Below are 19,491 nucleotides of genomic sequence, written 5' to 3' on the forward strand. Positions count from 1 at the left end.
TAACAGCACCCCCATTATCTTCAGAAGAGAGAAGAGAGAAAAGGCTGGGCTCTGGGGCTAGCTAGCTTCCTCTGCTGGAAATCTCACCATTCTGTTCTCTGTGACTCCTAGCCCTACCCTCCAGGTCTCCATCCCCTCCATTCCTTTCCAAAGCCACCCATGAGGTGGGTGCCCTTCCCGATTACTGTTCGGCTCATCCTTTGCAGACCACAGTTCCTGCCAGCAGAAGTTTCATGGCCTGAAGGTGGTCTGAAGGCCCAATGGGTCAAATAGATTTTTCTGTTTTTAGTTCTGGCTTATTTGATGGCACGGCTCCCTTGAAACCTGAAAAGGCGCCTTATCTATTTGTTACCAGTCCATTCCAGATGCCAGCAACCACACACAAATGCATTTTTAGAAATAATTTTCCAGGCTGTCTCTTGCTTCCCTCTCCAGTGGAGAACACTAAGGGGGTAGCACGAGGCTTCCGGGCCCAGGGAAGAATACCGGCTACTTCTGGCCTGGGGCAAAGCTGGGGTTTATTGCTGCTTGAAAGTTATTTTATTTTAAGACTTATTTATTTAGTGTATATGAATACACTGTAGCTGTCTTCAGACACACCAGAAGAGGGCATCAGATCCCATTACAGATGGTTGTGAGCCACCATGTGGTTGCTGGGAATTGAACTCAGGGCCTCTTGAAGAGCAGTCAGTGCTCTTAACCATCGAGCCATCTCTCCAGCCCAGGAGTTAATTTTTTAATTCTTTTAAAAATAGTGTGTGCCTGTGCGTGCGTGCATGTGTGCATGTGTGCGTGAGTGTGAGACATGTGTGCTGATGTCTTGAAGAGACTGGAGCCACCTGACCTGGGTACTGGGTGTCAGAGGCAGAACTCCAGTCCTCTGGGAGAATAGGAGGTGAGGCATTGCCTTCAGCCCCAGTTTATTCTTTTTTTTTTTTTTTTTTGTTTTGTTTTGTTTTTTGGTTCTTTTTTTCGGAGCTGGGGACCGAACCCAGGGCCTTGCGCTTCCTAGGTAAGCGCTCTACCACTGAGCTAAATCCCCAGCCCCTAGCCCCAGTTTATTCTTATTTCCATTTTTCTTTCTGTGCAAGGGACTGGACTCAAAATCCTGAATATGCTAAGCGTGGGGTGTATCACTGAGGCATACCCCCACCTCTGGGTTCTAAAGCTTACTTAATATGGTTTCCTCACAGTTAGCATCTAGAAAGAGTTGCTCTTCCCAACCAAGACCCCTGGTTTTGTGTGAAATCTTTCTATCATTTCTGTTTCCCTTGCAAGTCAGTAAGTTCTTGCCTGAGCCCATCTGATCCTTGTAAGGCTTTGTCAAACATTGTCAGTAACCCCTCCCTTGGGTAGATGAGTCATTCCCCAGTTGGACCCAGGGAACAGGTCTAAAGTCTGTGGACACCTTACTGGTTCAGTCTTTGATGTGCTCAAAACTGAACAGGCCCCCAATAAAGATGATTTGGTTTCAGTCTCCATCCTGTTCCTGATGTTACTGCTATAAAAGCCTGCTGGGCAAGGGAACACAGGAGGGTTTCTCCCCTGAAGCCCTTCCCACCCTGAGAAGCTCTTTCTCACTTCCCTTCAATGGATATGCATTTGATCTAGTCACTTCTTGCCGGTATTTCCTTTTCCTTCTCTGGCATGAGACAACAAAGCCTTGGTGGCCACTGAGTGTCTGTCTTAGTCAGTGTTCTACTGCTGTGAAGAGACACCATAACCATGGCAGCTCTTATAAAGGAATGGTTTCTGTGGTTTGTATTGTTTTTTTCCAGACAGGGTTTCTTTGCTTAGCCCTGACTGTCCTGGAACTCAGTCTGTAGACCAGTCTGGCCTTGAACTCACAGAGATTCACCTGCCTCTGCCTTCCAAATGCTGGTATTAAATGGGTGTGCCACCATCTACCGGTTGGGATGCATTTAATTGGGGCTGGATATAGGGGTGGTTCTGATGCTAAGGTCCTGTTCCCCACTTGGTTCTTGATCTTTCAATAAAGAAGCCATGGGCCAATTGTTGGTTGGAAGGAATATGTGTGACTTCCAGTCCCCACAGGCAGGAGACACCTGAAGGAGAAAGAGAAAGGGAGAGTTTACCATGCTTCTGAGGGAGAAAAGGTGAAAGGTGACCAGCCATGTGAGATCTCCGGTGGAGCTGTGGCCTGTGACTGCGCCTACAGGTGGGAGGTTGTAAGTGTTTAGCAGGGATTAGATGTAACTGAACAACTAAGGCTGAGGGCAGGTGGAGAGGTGTGGAGCTAAGAGTATTGATAAGAGCTCACGTCTCCAGGCAGAAGAGAATCAATGCCTAGAAATTGTGCCAAAAAGGCAGGTTGAAGTTGAGCAATGTGTGTGTGTGTGTGTGTGTGTGTGTGTGTGTGTGTGTGTGTGTGTGTGTGTGTGTGTTATCTGTGGATTCTAGGGAATCTGGATAGGGCTGGTAACACGGCCCGTTCTGGAGCTTAGGCAGGGTAGCAAGAGCTACACACAACAGCTGGTTTACAATTCAGAGGTTCAGCCCATTAACATCATGGTGGGAAGCATGGCAGAGTGCAGGCAGGCATGGTGCTGGAGAAGTTCTATGGCTAGATCTGCAGGAAGAGAAAAACAAAGAGCCAGGCTTGAGCCTTTGAAACCCCAAATCCACCTCCAATGACGTACTTCCTCCATCAATGCCACACCCACACCTCCTAATCTCTCTCAAGGAGCAAGTGCCATGCTCTAATGACCTATGAAGGCCATTCCTATATGAACCACCACAAAGTCTGACCATAGCATGCCTGGTAAAGGTCATCAAGATCCAAGAAAGAATCCATTGCTCCCAAAGAACCCGGGTAACGGAGGCTAACGTTTGTTCTGAGTTGAAGTGACACAAACTTATATAAAGGAGAGGTTCCCAGACTTCAGTTGCCAGAAACAATGTGGGTTTATTTCTCACCTTGAGAAGGGAGACCCAGCCAAGATGGTTCGTCAGTTAAAGGGACACACTGCCAGATCTGATGACCTGAGTTCCACCCCCAGGACCCCCACAGGTGCTCCTTCCCATCCCTAGCCACCAAATCAAAATAAGTAAAATGTAATTTTCTAAAATGGCGGAGAGAAAGGCTGAGAAGCTTCTCCAACCACTGGGGCGGTTCAGGTCTGCTGAGGCTCTGCCGTTGTCAATACCTGGCCTGCGGCGAATGAGAACCAGACACAAAATTCCAGGGACTGAAGAAAACGAGAATGCAAAGCTGTATATGGTGGCTGGACACGGCGACAACAGCCAGGGCCACAGAGTGAGGCCAAGCCAATGTGGGCATGGAGACCCTGCTGCAAGAAAAGGAAGAGGGGCTGGAGAGATGGCTCAGTGGTTAAGAGCACTGACTACTCTTCCAGAGGTCCTGAATTCAATTCCCAGCACCCACATGGTGGCTCACAACTGTAAAGAAAAAAAAAGAAAGTCAGGCATGATGGTTCATGGCTCCCATCTCTCAGGAGGGTAAAAGAGGAGGATGGTCACAAGTTCAAGGTCACCTGGGCCACAGAGTGAGTACTAGCCCAGCATGAGCTATAAAGTAAGACTGTACAGAGTGGAGAGAGAGGGAGGAGGGGGAGAGAGAGAGAGAGAGAGAGAGAGAGAGAGAGAGAGAGAGAGAGAGGACCAAAGTCATGCTACACAGCCAAACGCAGCCAAGCATGACTTTAAACTTTAGTCCTCCTTCCATCTCCTTCCTGTTTGTTCCTGTTTTGGTTGAGTTTGTTTATTTGTTTTTTGAGACGGGGTTTCTCTGTGTAGACCAGGCTGGCCTCGAACTTACAGAGATGTCTCTAAGGGCATGGGTCATCAAGGCTGAGAGTCTCCATCTGTGAGTCCAATCAGTGTAGGTGCTCCCCACCATGTCTGGTCTTTATTCATTTGCAGGATCCTGCAGTGGGTTGAGCTTGTCGCCTTGGATTCCACTAGGGTTGTGACTGTTGCCTGGCTCACGGTCTCTGGACATGACCTCTGGTCCACTACAGAAGAAATCTGCTGAGCCCTGGAGAGGGGGTTGGGGGGCTGGGGCTAGAGTTTCCAGAGCCAGACCTTCCCTTCCATCGACTGGAACCCAGCCGTCTGTCCCTGTTCTTCCGTGTGTCCCCAGGACACTTGCTGCCCCTTTCCTTTCTTCCGAGTAGCAGGCCTTCCGTCCCATAGACTCAGCTGCAAACCCCACCCAGGCTCTAGTGACCAGTGGTTCAGCATCTTTAGATCTGATGTGTTCCCCAAACCTTCCATCTATATTTCTAGTGGTGGGTGGGACCCCTCACACTGCAGGATGAGGTGTAACTGGATCCCATCCACCCAACCTGATTTTCCTTCTCTGGCTCGTGATTCAGGGAACGGACAGTTCATTCTGTCAAGCGCCCGACCCATAAAGCCCAGAAATGGTCCTGGCCGTCACCAGTTCTCCACACAGGCTCCTTGACTCACTTCCATTTTACAAATCATTCTCCCTCCACCCTGCGCCATGACTCAGCCCAGCTCAGATTCTTGTGTCAGCTTCCCCTCTTGTACCAATGACCCTCATCCCTCCTGGAGCCATCCCACAGTTGCTTGAAGCTGCATCTTCAAAATCCGGTCGAATGAAATCACTGTGCTATATGAGTACTGCTGTCCTGAACGGACATAGACACATTGCTTGAGGTCACCCATCTGGACCGTGGCAGGACTGAGGTGGGGACTTTGGTTTATGAGTCTTCGGAGACCCGTGATTCTACTCCTCATTCCTTGCAGGATAAAGAACCAGAAAGCACAAAGAAAATTCTTCGCATAGCAGAAGCCCTCAAATGGTGCAGAGCCAGCAACCCCCTTTACACACACTCCGAGTCCTGCAGGGGGTCCGAGCAGCTTTACTCTGAGGGGCCTACTGTCCCCCCCCCCCCCCCCCCCGTTCCGTTTCTCTGAGATTCCTAATCCCCAGAGTCTGGTAACCGGGCTGTTTTCCTGAGGGGGCAGCCTTGTCTCAGGAGATTGTTCTTGTAAGACAAAACCTTTCCCAAAGACCCCCAAGGGGGGTCCACTCTGCCTTCTTACCTTCCTGAGGACGAGGCAGCCACTTTGTGAAGACAAATTGGGTTTAGAGGAGTCTGGGATTCCGTGTTTGGGACTCTCTTTGTTCCCCCATTGGCACTCACCCACCTTCCTATAAGATGTTTTTCTTTCTATGTTTACCGCATAGTCTAGACTGGTCTTGAACTCTTGATCTCTCTGCCTCTATTTCCTCTAGTGGGATGATAGGTATAGAGTACCACACTTGTCTTAAAGTAGTTCCTTTTACATGTATTAGCTTCCTGGTTATCTGTCTCCTGATCACAAAGACAAGAAACAACTTAGAAAGTAGGAAAGTGGGGCTACCGTGTTTCCAGAAAGTTAGCAGGCACTGTCTCAAGAAAGCAAGGCAACACTGTCTCTTTGGGGTTCTCTTCTTCCAGGGAATCCAGGCAAGTGTCTGGCTTATAACCTCTGGGGCTCAGTAAGTCTGAATGAATGAATGAATGAATGAGCCAGCATAGTGTTATAGAAGAACCTGTGAGGCAGACAGTGCTAGTCTGCTTCCTCTTCTTCCCCAAACTCTACGGCAGGCAGGGCTCCCCAAAGCGCCGTGCTTGCTTACAAAACAGTCTCTGTGTCTAGGGCCTAGAAGTCCTTTCCTCTCAGCAGAGCTCATGGATCGAAAACAGTGCCTACCAAGTCTTGTAGGTAGCAATTCTGTCTGCCCACATGTTCAGGTTCAAAGTATCAGTCACATGCCATTCCTGTCTCCTGTCTTCCACAGCATGGGCAAACACCAGGGTCACAGAGTCAAAGTGTTTCCTGAATACGACCACCTCTCGTGGCATCACGAGTACCAGCTTTACCTTGGTGATGGCCACATTTCCTAACTGGGCCCCTGCCTTACTTCTCCCCTCCCTGATCCCTTCTTCCTTTGCAGACGGGAGCCTCCCAACAAACTTAGGTTACTTCTTCATGCCCTACTGACTGCTTCTGACAACTGTTCTTACACTTGGAATAGAGTCCAGAGTCCTCACCGGATACTACAATACGCACTCGCACATGCTCGCCCACGTGTACGCGGCTACCCCTGTTGATCTCTCATTCACTCTGGTCTGGCCATCTGTTTCCCAAACACAGGTTGCTGTTCCAGGACTTTGATACTCTGCACTGCCCTGACCTGGAACTTTCTTTCCCATCTGTGTGCTTGGCTCCCTCTCCTACATGAGATCTCGGTTCTAAAATGCCAGCAAGTCCTTTCCTGTCTATCTCATTGAAGAAGGAGCAGCATCTTCTTCGGAACGTTTTTTGTAGCCCTTCCCGGTGTTGGTCTTCCCAGTTTATGAGGTGCCATTATCTCTAAAGTCTGTAAGTGCTGCACAAATCCTACTGCAGGCTGCATCCTCCAGAGACCAGAACTGGTCCAGGCACATGGTGAGTATGGCACACAGGGCCATCAGGACAAAAAGGAAAAGGGCATCCAACAGACAGAGACACTTGCTGAGGCAGATCTACTGGGCCTTGGAGCGCAGGCCTATAGGTCTTCATGGTAAGCCTCAAGTTCCCCAATCCCCGTCTCAATCCCCCTGACACCAATTTCTGCTGTTCCCCAATTTGGACTCCAGCCTCAGCCATGGGTTTCCTTTGGCCAGGGAAATGTTCACAGAGTTCAGGGAGATGAGCTGAGGCCTTATCAGCTCTGGCCCTCTGCCTCACCGTGAGAACATGCCTGGGCATGCCTGTAGCTGTGATGCAGAAAAAGTTCCCAGGAGGGAGCAGCCAGTACAAAGGTCTTACCAGCAGGAGGAGGAGCCAAGGGCCAGCATGGCTGTGCCCGGGGAGAGGTAGCCAAGCTGTATCTGCAGGAGTCCAGATCTAGAAGGCCTGGGAGCTGGGCTGTGCAGGAAAGACTGAGGAGTGTATCCTGAGACTTCATATTGCCTCGAGCACCAAGGTGACACTAACACATGGCCTGAGGAAATGGGGAGACCAGTGTAGGGGGACAGGAAGAGTACACTAACTATAGTGTGAGGTTGTAGCTCCTAAGGCGGGTTGAGTCAATGACAGTAGCCCAGGAGTTCTGAGTCACTCAGAGGATCCAACCCCTACCCCCAGCCTCCGTCTCTCGCATGCCCCTTTTCTCTCCTCAAACATTCAATGCCTCTTACCTCCAGCTACAACTTACCTTTGTCCTTTCCCTGTCCAATCCTTGTCATTCCTGTCAAACTTTAGAAGTAATTCTCAGGAGCCAGAGAGATGGCTCAGTGGGTAAGAGTACTTGAGAAAACACAAGGACCTGAGTCCCCAGCCCCCTCGGCTAGGTATGGCTGTGCTCTAATGGTGACTGGTGGGGACAGATGGATCCCCAAAGACCATGCCTCAAAGAAATAGGGCAGAGAGCAATCGAACAAGCCATTGGTGTACTCCTCTGGCCTCTACATGTGTGTGAGCATTGGCAAAACACACACACACACACACACACACACACACACACACACACACACAAATAAATGTAATTCAAACAAAACAGATATAAACAGATATAATCATCTACATAAAGATTTAAACCATGCCCAAGACAGAGTTCAATGACTCTAGCCATGGTGAGAAGGCTGGTATAGGAATTCTCCAGAAGCATTCAACTTGTCTGGACAGCCTCATTGAGCTTGGCGAGGTCTCTGACCCACAGCTGCAAGCCGTACTCTGGGTAGCCAGCTGCCTATGGGAGGCAGGTTGGAGACTGCCTCTTGGCAACTGCAAATTCAGGGAAATTAGAGGTTGGTGTTTGTTGGTTTTGGTTGCTTAGCAGCTACACACCATGGTGGAGGTGGGGCTAATCCAGAATGGGAAACCCCTACAGGCCGAAGATCCCTTACGACATCCCTACAAAGTGCATGGGCATTCAACCTGGGCCCACTGAGAAACCAGGGCCATCAGAGACGCCATTCATTGTGTGTCCCCAGCATCTAGGGGCAACCTGACCCTGGGGGCAGTGGGACTGTCCTCTAGAGTCTGTCCCTGTGGCTCTACCTCAGTCTTATGGGTTCCTGGACAATTTAAGAGATGGGTCCTTGGACTGGAGAGATGGCTCAGCGGTTAAGAGCTCTGGCTGCTCTTCCCGAGATCCTGAGTTCAATTCACAGCACCCACATGGTGGCTCACAACCGTCTGTAATGGGGATCTGATGGCCTCTTCTGGTGTGTCTGAAGACAGTGTACTCGCATATATAAAATAAATAAATCTGAGAGAGAGAGAGAGAGAGAGAGAGAGAGAGAGAGAGAGAGAGGTGTCTTCTAATTTACCTTGTGATTCTGACTGGGCAGAATTAACCCGCCTGGTTTTCTGCTGTGTACAATCAGTAGCTCTTGTTTGTCTACCCTCCACCCCACCCCACCCCACCCCTTAGAAACCTCAACCATCACTCCTGTCTCCACCCTACATGTTACTAGGAACACAAACAGCCCTGGGGTGCTGAAGAAGATGAGTCAGCCTGTACCCAGAGTACCTAGAAAACAGAGTAAAAGGCGTGACAGGCTAATGCTGGAATTGTTAACAAGGCTTCCTTCTTGGTGTATCATACTAGCCTGTGATGTATCAAAACACCTTAGTCTATCATACCAACGGTGATGGCAGTAAGGGTGTGCTGTAGGAGCGGTCTTGACTGCTGAGCATTGGCGTTCAGAGTCCTGCCTCAGCAAAACCCCAACTATGGGAGGCATTTCTTGCCCCACCCCAGCCTCAGCACCTGAGTCTACATAATTTAGGGGACAGAGCTATCGACATCCCAGAACGCCCTATACGTATCACCACCTAAACATTATATGGTTTGTCTGAAAAGAAGGCCTGAGATATCCCAGTCCCCCAAGAAGCTGAGAGAAGGTTCTGGGATCATAAGATGCTAAGGGTCAATCAGTCTGAGGCCCGGATGGACCGTGGCCTCCTTGGATGTGTACAGTAATGCTGGATATTGGCAACAGTGTGTCTGAAACAGAAAGACCTCTACAAATGATGCCGAGTGAGGCCAGAGGCTGTTTGTAGATGTTCACTAAGAAAAGTAAGCATCCAAATCAGGAACTATCTCGATAGCTCAGACCCCAAGAAGAAGGAGGGACACTTAGAATTTACCCAGGCAACCCAGACTTTTTCAGAAAAATGCTTTCTTGCCATGCAACAAGGGAAACAGAGATGGAGATTAAAATTTCCATGGGCAGAAAGCAAAACGCTCGCGTGTCTGTCTGACTTGAGGGCCTGAAGTCTGCATTCACGATAGAGAGCTCGCCCGGGAAACCTTGCTGCCCCTGGTGCCTATGAAGACGAAAGCCAAGGAGAGTATGGTGAGTTTTACAGGGCGAGCTATTGAAAGAGAGTCTGACGTCTTGGTAAAGTGACTGGATTTCAGTAGGCACCTGGGGTATGCTGGTCACCTGGGATATGCTGGACATCGTGCTCAAAATAAAATGCTGCTCCACGCTCACTCGGATATTACTCAGCGAAGTGGGAATTTTTCTTATTTTGCTGGTGAGGAAAGCACAGTATAGGGTATTGAATGAAGGAGTCAGACTGCATGCTTCCCACAGCTCAGCTCAAATCACGCAAAGCGGCTGCAAAGATAGGTTTCTGGGACAACCAGGAATACAGCTCTGGAACTTTAAACCCGAAGGTGGTGTTGGGAGAGATGGGAGGTTCCTGAGGGAAGGGATTAACTGAGGCGCAGGTTCTTGGGGAGAACTCTGGAAGGCGTGGTGCGACCCCTCGTGGATGTGAAAGGAATGGCAGTGTGGCACTTGGTGCGCAAGCGTGAGTAGGAGGGATCAATTCAGAGAAGGTGAGGAGAGGGGAGCATGCGTGTTGTGTGGGGTTGAAACTCAACACGGCTCAGTGGCTATTCTAGGGGATCCGGGTCTGAGGAGGGGCATTCTGGGAAGAAAGAAAGAAAACAGATCTTCACTAAGAGTTGACTACCCACGTGGAAATAAGATACAAAAGTGACAGATGGGGGACTCGTCAGTTAGAGATAATTGCTAAATAAGCCTGGTGTCCTAAATCTGAACCCGAGTTAGGGTAGAAAATGAGAAAGAACTCTGGAAAGTTGTCCTCTGACCTCCACAGTCGAAACTAAACGAGATACTCCTTCACACTCACTTGGAGGCTAGAATTAAAAGACAGCACACACACAGTTCAGCCATTCAAGCTGGAGGCCAGTGGAGGACTCAGGTCTCTCCGGAGCCTGCAGAGCTTCAAACTATGGCAAGCAGAATGCCTGTAAAGATACCCACAGTGTCACCCATGCCAGCTAGAGGCATTCCTCCAGCGGGACCATGTCCTCAGTTTCCCTCTGAGGACCATGGCGGACAAGTTTACAGAGGAAAGCCTTCAAACACACTTTTCTTTTTCTTTCGTGTGTGTGTGTGTGTGTGTGTGTGTGTGTGTGTGTGTGTGTGTGTGTGTGCGCGCGCGTGCACTTGTCCTCATGTAACAAGTGAAAGTACGCAGGAGCCCTTGGCTGCCAGAAAGGGGCATCAGATCCCTTGAAGTGGAGTTATAGGTATTTGTGGGCCACCATGTAGGTGCTGAGAACAGAACGCAGGTCTTCTGTAAGAGAAGTGTCCTTTAACTGCTGAGCCATTTTTCCAGCCCCCTTTTTAAAGACCGACTCTCATGTAGCCCAAACGATGTAACCAAGGATGACCTTACACTTCTAATCCTCCTGCCTCCAATTAACCCTGGGTACTGGGATTGGGGTGGGGTAGGGAAAGGGCGGCATCTATGTTTTATTTACTAGATAATTAAATTTTAGAAAGGAAAATATTTTTGTTTAAAAATTGAGTATTGTAATTTGCTGCTCCTAGGATTTTTATCTTATAGTAAAACGCATTCTTTTCTCACAAACTTACACATGTTTAAGTGCATTTGGTTAATACTGTCAGTTTACCAGGATCTAGAATCATCAAGGGGACAAATTTCTGAGCATGCCTGTGAGGAAGTTTCTAGACCAGACTAAATTAAGGTGTAGAGACTCACTGTAAGTGTGTGTGGAGATCCCAGCGTGAATAAACAGGAGACAGAACACTGAACACGAGCGTTCATCTCTCTCTGACCATGGACTCGGTGTGACTGGCTGCTTTCTGTTCCTGCGGTCTTCTCTACCATGATGGCCATCACCTTCATCTCAGGAGCTGAAATAAGCCCTTTCCGTCCTTAAGTTGCTTTTGCCAGGTTGTTGGTAGTGGTGAGACAGCTCTGGCTGTCCTGGAATGGACGATGTAGACCAGCCTGGCCCAAACTCCCAAAGACCTACCTACTTCTGCCTCTACTGGGGTTAAAGGGATATGCCATTATCTGGCTAAGACCTGTTTTATTTCTAAAAGAAGATTTGTGAAGCCGGACAGATGGCTCAGTGCTTGAGGCATGTGGTGTTATTGCTGAGGACCCAAGTTTGAGCCCCTAACCCACACAGAGTGGCTCATGACCACTTTAACTCTAGTTCCAAGGGATCCGATGCCTTTGGCCTCTGTTTATGGAGATAAAAGAGGGTATGAGTGTCTCCCTGCCCTCCTTTATGGGCTCTGCTTACTCCTTTGCGGCAGGATCTCTCCCTGAAGCTGGGGGTCATTTTCCTCCTAGCTAGGTGGGATGCAGGTAAGCCTCAGCAATTCACCTGTCTCTGCCCTCAGAGCTGGGGTTACAAGAGCAGAATGCCTGTACTGTTATGTGGATGCTGGAGTGTAAACTGTGCAGCGAGTGGGTTTTTTTTTTTTTTGGTTCTTTTTTTTCCGGAGCTGGGGACCGAACCCAGGGCCTTGCGCTTGCTAGGCAAGCGCTCTACCACTGAGCTAAATCCCCAACCCCAGCAGTGAGTGTTCTTAACCACTGAACCACTCTTCAGTCCTGGGGTCGGGGAGTGGGATCGGACTCTTTAAATGCATGGAAAGGAAGATAAGTAAAAACACCCTCAAAAAGAACAAGACGAGGAGGGGAAAAGAAAACAAATTACAGAAGCAACCTCATGATGTTCTGTCAGCATGGGGGACCAGTGTGCCTGGCCTTCAGTCCAGCGATCCTGTGCCTAAGAATTTCCCTGTAGAGACTCACAGAGGTGTTTAGGTAGACAGGGGTCTGGAAATGTGGGCTTCAATAAGGAATCAGGTAGGAAACACCAGAGCCATGCCCTGAAATACCCTGGTGCAGCCCATAAAAGGACCTACAATTTCCTCAGAGGGAATGTGGCCGCCTGTAGAGGTTTTTCTTTAGTGAGTCTATTGGTTTTTGCGAAGGCCCCAAACACTCAAATACTGTTGAGTTGCTTCAGTCTCACATCCTAACAGCGGGGTTTTTGTTTTTCCTTTATCTTTTCTTGTTGTCATGGCGACAAGATACCCAAGATGAACAACTGAAAAAAAACGATTTCATTTGGCTTCCGGTTTCATAAGGCACCACTGCTGTGGGACACCTTGTTGATGTAGAGCACTACTCGGTGGGACACTGGAAAAGCAAGGCTGTTCTCATGGCAACCCAGAAGCACTGATGAAAGGACTGACCCCTCCCCCACCTCAGTGAGCCACTTCCTCCAGCTAGGCTCACCTCCTAGTTAGCACTCTTATGACCCAATAACCTCAGTGGCACTGCCGGCTGGAACAATGGGCCTTTGTGGGGAGAGGTCCCATCCAAATCCAAGACGCTAATATTTTCTGGAGCAAGTAGCCAGGTTTCTCAACCCATCCCTCCCCGTACAGTTTATCAGATAGGAAAGTGTGTTTGGCCCCAGACTCACTGAAGAGGCCTTTGGGGCTCAGTGGTTTCACACCACTGGATCTTTTAGGACCACAAGACTCTCCAGGTATCTTTTCCATACACATGGGTATGCAGAATGCTCTATAAGCTGGTTACCAAACCACTTGCTTCCATACTGACCTCAGTCATTCAAAAGACATTCCCCCAAATACTATGTACCAACAGTTAAACAACAGGGCTGTGGGCATAGCACAGTTGGTAGAGTGCTTGCCTAGCGAGCACAAGTCCCTGGCTGGGTTCAATCCCCAGCACCATGTAACGCAGGTGTGCTGTACTCCAGTAATCCCAGCACTTGGTAGAGGTAAGGGGGTCATAAGTTCAAGGTCATCCTCAACTGCTTAGGGAGTGGGAGGGCAGCCTGGGATACTGGAGACTTTGTCTCTAAAGTAAATAATTAACAGGAGCTTACAGAGGCAGAATCCTGGGCATGAGAAAAGTCTTGAAAAATGTTCCTTATTGTTCATATGAGCATGATGTGTGTGGACATATGTGTTCCACAGTGTGGAGGTCAGAGGGCAACTTAGAGCCGTCAGTTCTTTCCTTCCAAACTTAAGTGGGTTCCAAGGATGGAGCTCCGGTTGCATGCAGGTTTGCACAGCAGCGAAGCTTGCTGCCTCATTTCTGAGTACATGCGCTCACCCTCTGTCTCTGTCTCTGTCTCTCTCTCTCTCACACACACACACACACACACCCTCCCTCTGCATGGGTACACAAGGAATATGGTCTTAGCCTCCCCTGGAAAAACTGCCTTTATTCTATTATACACCCTGTACTGTACACCCTGTCTTTGGCTGGGGGAGGGTCAGCAGGGCAGTTTTTGCTTTTCAAAGCGATGTGGTACAAATATCCTTGGAAAACTACTGTGGAAAAAGGGCAGCCTTTGAAGACCCATAAAAATTTGTCTCCTAGGCTGGGAGCTTACGCAGTGGTAACGGCCACATATGAAGATGCGGGGTCACTTAGTGGAGTTGGCTCTCTCCTTTCACCCTTAGCTGGGCTTGGGAACCCGGGTCGTAAAGTTTGGTGGCACTTTTAGCTGCTGATCCATCTGACCGGCCCGCAGACCACTTTAAAAAAACAAAATTTAAAAAAAAGCAAGAATGGTTAGGGGGGGAAATGTCAGAAAATAGAAGCTGTGAGGGGGGTCTAGCTCTCCTGGCCGTGGGAATTACAGTATAATCCTCTGTAATTAAACCTATGATGTCTTAGCATGAGTTAGACAAGACACCAGTGGGCAGATGGAATGGAGAAAGCGGTGAATCTCCAATCACCTGGCAGGAGGGGACATAGAAGAAAAGCAGTGGGTGCTGCTGGGTGACTGAGTGCACACATGGGCTGCCAGACAGTGTGGGATGAGTGGAGGCTCCCCTCAGCTGCAGCCCAGTCCCACTGAGCCAGGTTCAACAGGTGGGGTGATTCAGGGTGCTGGTTTATGACTCACCACACCCTGGCAGCCTGGCTGGCCAAAGTACATTTCCATACCCATGCTCAGGCCAGAGCAGGCAGACCTGCCTCCTCCTGTCACCCCTTCCTTCCTCCATGCATGGCAGGAAGTCACCATCAGCATAGCGTCTATGTGCCTAATTGGCCATGTGATTGACAGCGTTTCATTTCCTTGAACCTGTTTCCTCACTTGGAGCAGGGCTCCCCACAGTAGCCTTTTGTTAGTCATTTAGGGGGCTTCGACCACCCCAGCGCCTACCCAGTGCACAGACGATCTAACGCAGACTCCCCGTAGGCTGCCCAGGCAGCCAGTTTCTTGCAGTTAGGTGCGCATGTGATCTAAAACCCGCTCACTGGATCTATCACCCACTTGCTGTTTCCTGCCACAGGAATGCTAAACAAGAAGGGTCCCAGTTCATGCCTCTCCTGCTTCACTGCCTGCTTTTAAGAGTCTGGGACAGTGGCCTCGCTGGGGACTTTGTCCAGATCGCTCACCCTTCCCCAAGTCTCCTGCGCCGGTCTACCCCTAGCACTTAGTGCTTGCAATCAAGGGGTCACATTGACAAGACAGCCTGCCCAGGGGCTGCCACCTTCTTTCCAGTCATGCACAGCAACCAAGGGTTTGGGAGACGGAATGTTTAATCCTAGGAATTAAGGGCTAGACATTTCTAATCCCGATGTAGATCAATAAATCTTTTCCAAAGAAAGCCTGACACTGGTGGAGGGTCCCCAGGTGCCTGTCTGGTCGCTAGTACTCAGAGCAGAGCGAAGAGCTCCACTCACACCCTGAGTCATATCCAGGGGTCAGAGCCTAGGAGGGAGTGAGAATCACTTGCAGCGCACTATACAAATCACATGGCACACCTAAGCCTGTTGACTTAGCAATAAATATAACCTTGCCCATTTTACAGGGCCAGTAACAGAACATACTATCTTACTGCATGTACTTGTGTCGAGGCACTAGGAAACACAGACCTGTCATGGAGGAGCCTAAACAGGGAATCAGGGAGAAGCTGGCAGGTGAGTCTGGATCCTGTCCCCAACACAGTCCTCGAGGGGAGCTGTGGCAGAGACGGTAGTGGGGAAGGTGGTGGCAGTGGGCCAGTCATGAACAGAGCAACTTAGCCAAGGGTTCTGTCCCAGGACCAGCTATACAAATGCAAGCAGCAGCTGGCCGTGCCTGGCACTAACTGGTGCTAAGGGGCCTCCTGAGCACTCCTTTTTCTTGTCACCCTGTGAACTAGGGCGGATTAGCCTCATTTTCCTGGCTAGAAAACAGGTTTGGAGCAATTACACACCTTGCCCAGGGTAAAGACCTCAGTGTTAAAGGAAGCATTCAGACCCCAATCTGTTGCCACCCAGTTAGATTTGGGAAAGTTCCGGGATAAAGGAGCAGAAATTCAGAAACCTATCGCTCCACTCACAAACTCGTGTGAGACACTGCTTGGGACACACCTCAGCCTCTGGGCACAGGGTTCAGTCACTTCATGGCAGACTGAGGAATGGGACAATTCTGCCAGGTGAGAAGGGGCTGTGCTGGGCAAGTCTATCTCCCCACTAGGGGTAACATGGCACTGCTGTACAAGCAGGGCCTGCATTTGGAAGAGAGCCAAAGCTTTGCTGGCTTGAAATCATTCAACTTCTATCCTGGCAAGAGCTGTGATCTGCCTTCAGCTCACCGCGGACCAGTGAGTCTTTCCTTATTGCCACCTGCCTCTTCTGCCCTGCAAAAACTCACTCTAAAGACTCATTCTCTGTTACTCTTGTGGTGTTGGGAATCAAACACAGGGCCTCAGGCATGACAGGCAAGTGCTGTAATCACTGAACAATATCCTCAGCCCTACAAGGCTTCTTTTTCCTTAAATTAAATTTATTTATTACAAGTATGTTAGCACACTGTCTATAGCTGTCTTCAGACACACCAGAAGAGGACATCAGATCCCATTACGGATGGTTGTGATCCACCATATGGGTACTGGGACTTGAACTCAGGACCTCTGGAAGAGCAGACAGTGCTCTTAACTGCTATCTCTCCAGTCCACCCTACAAGGTTTTTAAGGAAGATTTTTAATACTTCCTTCTCTGCCCATGGGTCAGAAAGTTTCTCTGTATGACCGGGCCTTTCTACTATGCAGCTTCACTAGAGACCTGGAAAACCAAACAGTGCATACCAAAATACCAACAGAAACCTAAGGCACAGATTGTAAATATTCCTCTCCCAGATTAGACACCACTTTATAGACTTGGCTTCCTTTGATGATTTGGTAATTAAGAATAAATCACTCAAGACTAGAACTAGGGCCTGTGGGATGGGCAGCTGCCACATAAGCCTAAAACCCGAATCCAGTCATCAGAGCACACATTAAAGGTTTCACACGTGCACCATGGTATGCCCCACCCAGAAACAAACCTTTATTATCTCTTTAAGGTTAAAACTAGTCCTTTTCCTGGCCTACCGTGAAGGGAGAATAGGCTTGGGTGGAGGGAGGAATAGACAGACAGGACCACTTCCTCATCTGAGCAGGCCCCGCCAAGTACTGGAACTACCGCTTCTGAGACCATCTCATTCCTAATTCTCTCCCAGGACAAAGTCAACAAGGCATGAACCCACACTTGCCAGCTGAGCCTCATGACAGCAAACCTGACACTACTGGTCTAGGTAAGGACCATGCTATAAAACTGCTCACCACGCGGCTTACCCAGCATTTTAGTCCATACAGTCAGTCCTTCAGATAGTAAATTGTCAAGACTCACATTCAATGCCATAGTCCCACAATGGATGGAATCATCAGCTCTTAAGGGCTGCTGTAATTATCACACCAAGTGATTGGCACCTGGCCCAATAATAAATAGTTCATAACTTTTCAAATGGCCAATCAAGTATCGCAACTACTACACTGCCAATCCCTGAAAATATCCATGGGTATTTTCCTTTCATATGTATGGGTGATTTTCTGCATGTATGTGCACTATGTGTGCCTGGTACTCTCAGAAGTCAGAAGACGGCATCAGATCCCTGGAACTGGAGTTAACAGTTATCAGATAGCATGTGGGTGCTGGGAATGGAACCCACGTCCTGGGGAGAAGCAGCTAGTGAGCTTAACCACTGAGGCACCTCTCTGGCCCTCCATTGCTTATTTTAAATCTCTAACTAAGAGCTAAAAATATAGCTCATGGTATACTTGCCCTACATGTATTTAGGCCCAAGTCCTGAGAAAGGAAGAAGTTAGGTGTGGTGTGCATGCCTGTCATTTGAAGGCTGAGGTAGAGTCCAGAGTTTAAGGTCTGTTTGGGCTATATAGTGAGACCGGCTTTCAAAGACAGATGGGGCGGGGGGATTGGAGATGGAGAGGTGGCTCAGGAAGCTGACTGCTTACAGGTCTTCCAGGAGTCAAGTTTGGTTCTCACCTGGCAGGTCACAATGGACTCTAACTCCAGGTCCAGAGGATCCAACACATTTTTACCACAGGTACCTATACACACACAGCAGTCAAAGATGCCTTTTCCAAGTAATTGAATAGAAACAGGCCTAAGAAAGACTGGCTGGCATCCAACTGCACACTTCCTGTTAGCAGACCAGACAGGCACAAACCTCAGTGCAGTACTCGGGAGGGTCAGCTCACGGTGGGGCTCCAGTCTACTTACTGTTCAGGTCTTAGGACCATCTTTCTGTAATAGCTGATGTCAACCATCTTTAAAATGGGTGTTTTCTCTCTTAAAAACATACTGGATTTATGGGTGATCAGAGCTGGTGCTTAAAGTAAGAATTCAGGACTCCAGAGAAAATGACTTCATTGAAATCGAACTGCACAGACAAGAGTTAAGTTACCAGAGCCTCCTCCAGGTGAGCTGCTCCGAACTGGGGGTTCCCCCAGAGCAAGTGGAGAAGATGAGAAAGCTGCCAAACACAGTGCTCCGGAAGGTAGGTCACCTCCACCGCAGGCATGACTCCGGTGGCTCAGCCACACAAAGCCAATCTTTATGTTCCAATTCAGTTTTTATGTTCCAAGCAAAGTTTAAGATGCTGGAACCTACAGGAGAGCCATGAAGAGGCTGGGTCACTTTCAACCAGACATTTCTGCTCATTTTACAAACCTGCTTCAGACATTTCTTAAAGACCGGAGTGGCAAGTGACACTCCAACTTAAGACTTTTACTTTTAGCTAGACCAATCTCTAGCTAATAAAGACAACATTGTCCTCAGACTGGGATGTGGTCTGCACCTACTGCTTAGCAAGCCACAGAAATCGGGCTGTTTTTCTTCTTTACTTTTCTCCTCAGGATGAAAATGTAAAGATTTAAATATGAGGTTTCAAGCCTTAAGATGTTTTTTCTTCAAGCTGGCCAGTGATGGAAACACCACCTTTAATCATCCCAGCACTCGGGAGGCAGAGGCCGGTGGATCTCTGTGGTCTTTAATTCTAGGACAAACCCCCAAAATGCCTCTGACCATTTTTATTGATGTCTCAGTCCCTAACGATGGAGTTTTTGTAAACTACCACTAATAAGGCACAAGGTAATCATACTTCCCAGTGTTGACATAAACTAGGCTGGGCATGGTGGTACAGGCTTTGATGAGGCCAGCACTTGGGAGGGAGATAGAGGCAGAAATATGTCTGAATTCCAGGTAGACAGATCCTGTCTCAAAAAAAGTAAAATAATTCAACCGCTAACAGTTCACCACAGAGGTAGGAAGGATAGTAATATATACCCTCATTCCACATCTTCCTTCACAGCCTACCTCAGGCATTCCTTAACAAATGATACTCGGACCTACAGTGGGGAAAGAGAACTAACTCAGGACCCACTTCCAGCAGAAAGACAGGGCATCAAGCGGGGTATGGGGTTGCTGTTCCACAGTCAAAGCTCTGACCCTTATTTCTTCTTCTGTGAGAGAAAGAACTCGAAGTGGCCTTGAGTAATAGTAGTCTCAATCTTTCCCATCACGTAGGACAAAGACATTCAAAGACTGCAGGACTTTCAGGAGATAGAGCTCCTCTTGGTGAAGAGTGGAAACCCTGAATGGACTCAACACACGTCACCTCGGACAGAGACACCGTGCTACAATAGCAATGCGGCAAAAATGACGTACTAGCCCCAGGTCTGGAACCATTCTGTCAACGAGGCCAGGCCCAGGTGACAATCTGGCTGACAACGAACCTTGGAAAATGTTGTCTACAACTTCTGAGTAGGAACTGTTTGACAAGCAAGCACAGCTACAGCCCCCACGAGAGGCCAAGTTTAT

At 48.8% G+C, this 19,491-nt stretch overlaps 1 protein-coding gene across 1 annotated transcript; it reads left to right on the forward strand.

Moving 5' to 3' along the window:
- Nucleotides 1-4,920: 4,920 nt before the first annotated feature.
- Ankrd40cl (ANKRD40 C-terminal like) lies at nucleotides 4,921-19,481 on the forward strand. Its single transcript, XM_039087714.2, has 3 exons — nucleotides 4,921-16,906; nucleotides 17,994-18,169; nucleotides 19,198-19,481. Exons 1-3 carry the CDS (start codon nucleotides 16,849-16,851, stop codon nucleotides 19,339-19,341), a joined length of 378 nt encoding a protein of 125 aa, XP_038943642.1. The 5' UTR covers nucleotides 4,921-16,848; the 3' UTR covers nucleotides 19,342-19,481.
- Nucleotides 19,482-19,491: the final 10 nt, after the last annotated feature.

Source organism: Rattus norvegicus, chromosome 10 (assembly GCF_036323735.1).
Source record: "Rattus norvegicus strain BN/NHsdMcwi chromosome 10, GRCr8, whole genome shotgun sequence".
NCBI lineage: Eukaryota > Metazoa > Chordata > Mammalia > Rodentia > Muridae > Rattus > Rattus norvegicus.

Coding starts and splice junctions, on each gene's coding strand:
- Ankrd40cl (XM_039087714.2), top strand. CDS start 16,849: ATGAACCCACACTTGCCAGCTGAGCCTCATGACAGCAAACCTGACACT. Junction 16,907..17,993: donor ACCTGACACTACTGGTCTAG/GTAAGGACCATG, acceptor ATGGGTGATCAG/AGCTGGTGCTTAAAGTAAGA. Junction 18,170..19,197: donor CAAACACAGTGCTCCGGAAG/GTAGGTCACCTC, acceptor CCCATCACGTAG/GACAAAGACATTCAAAGACT.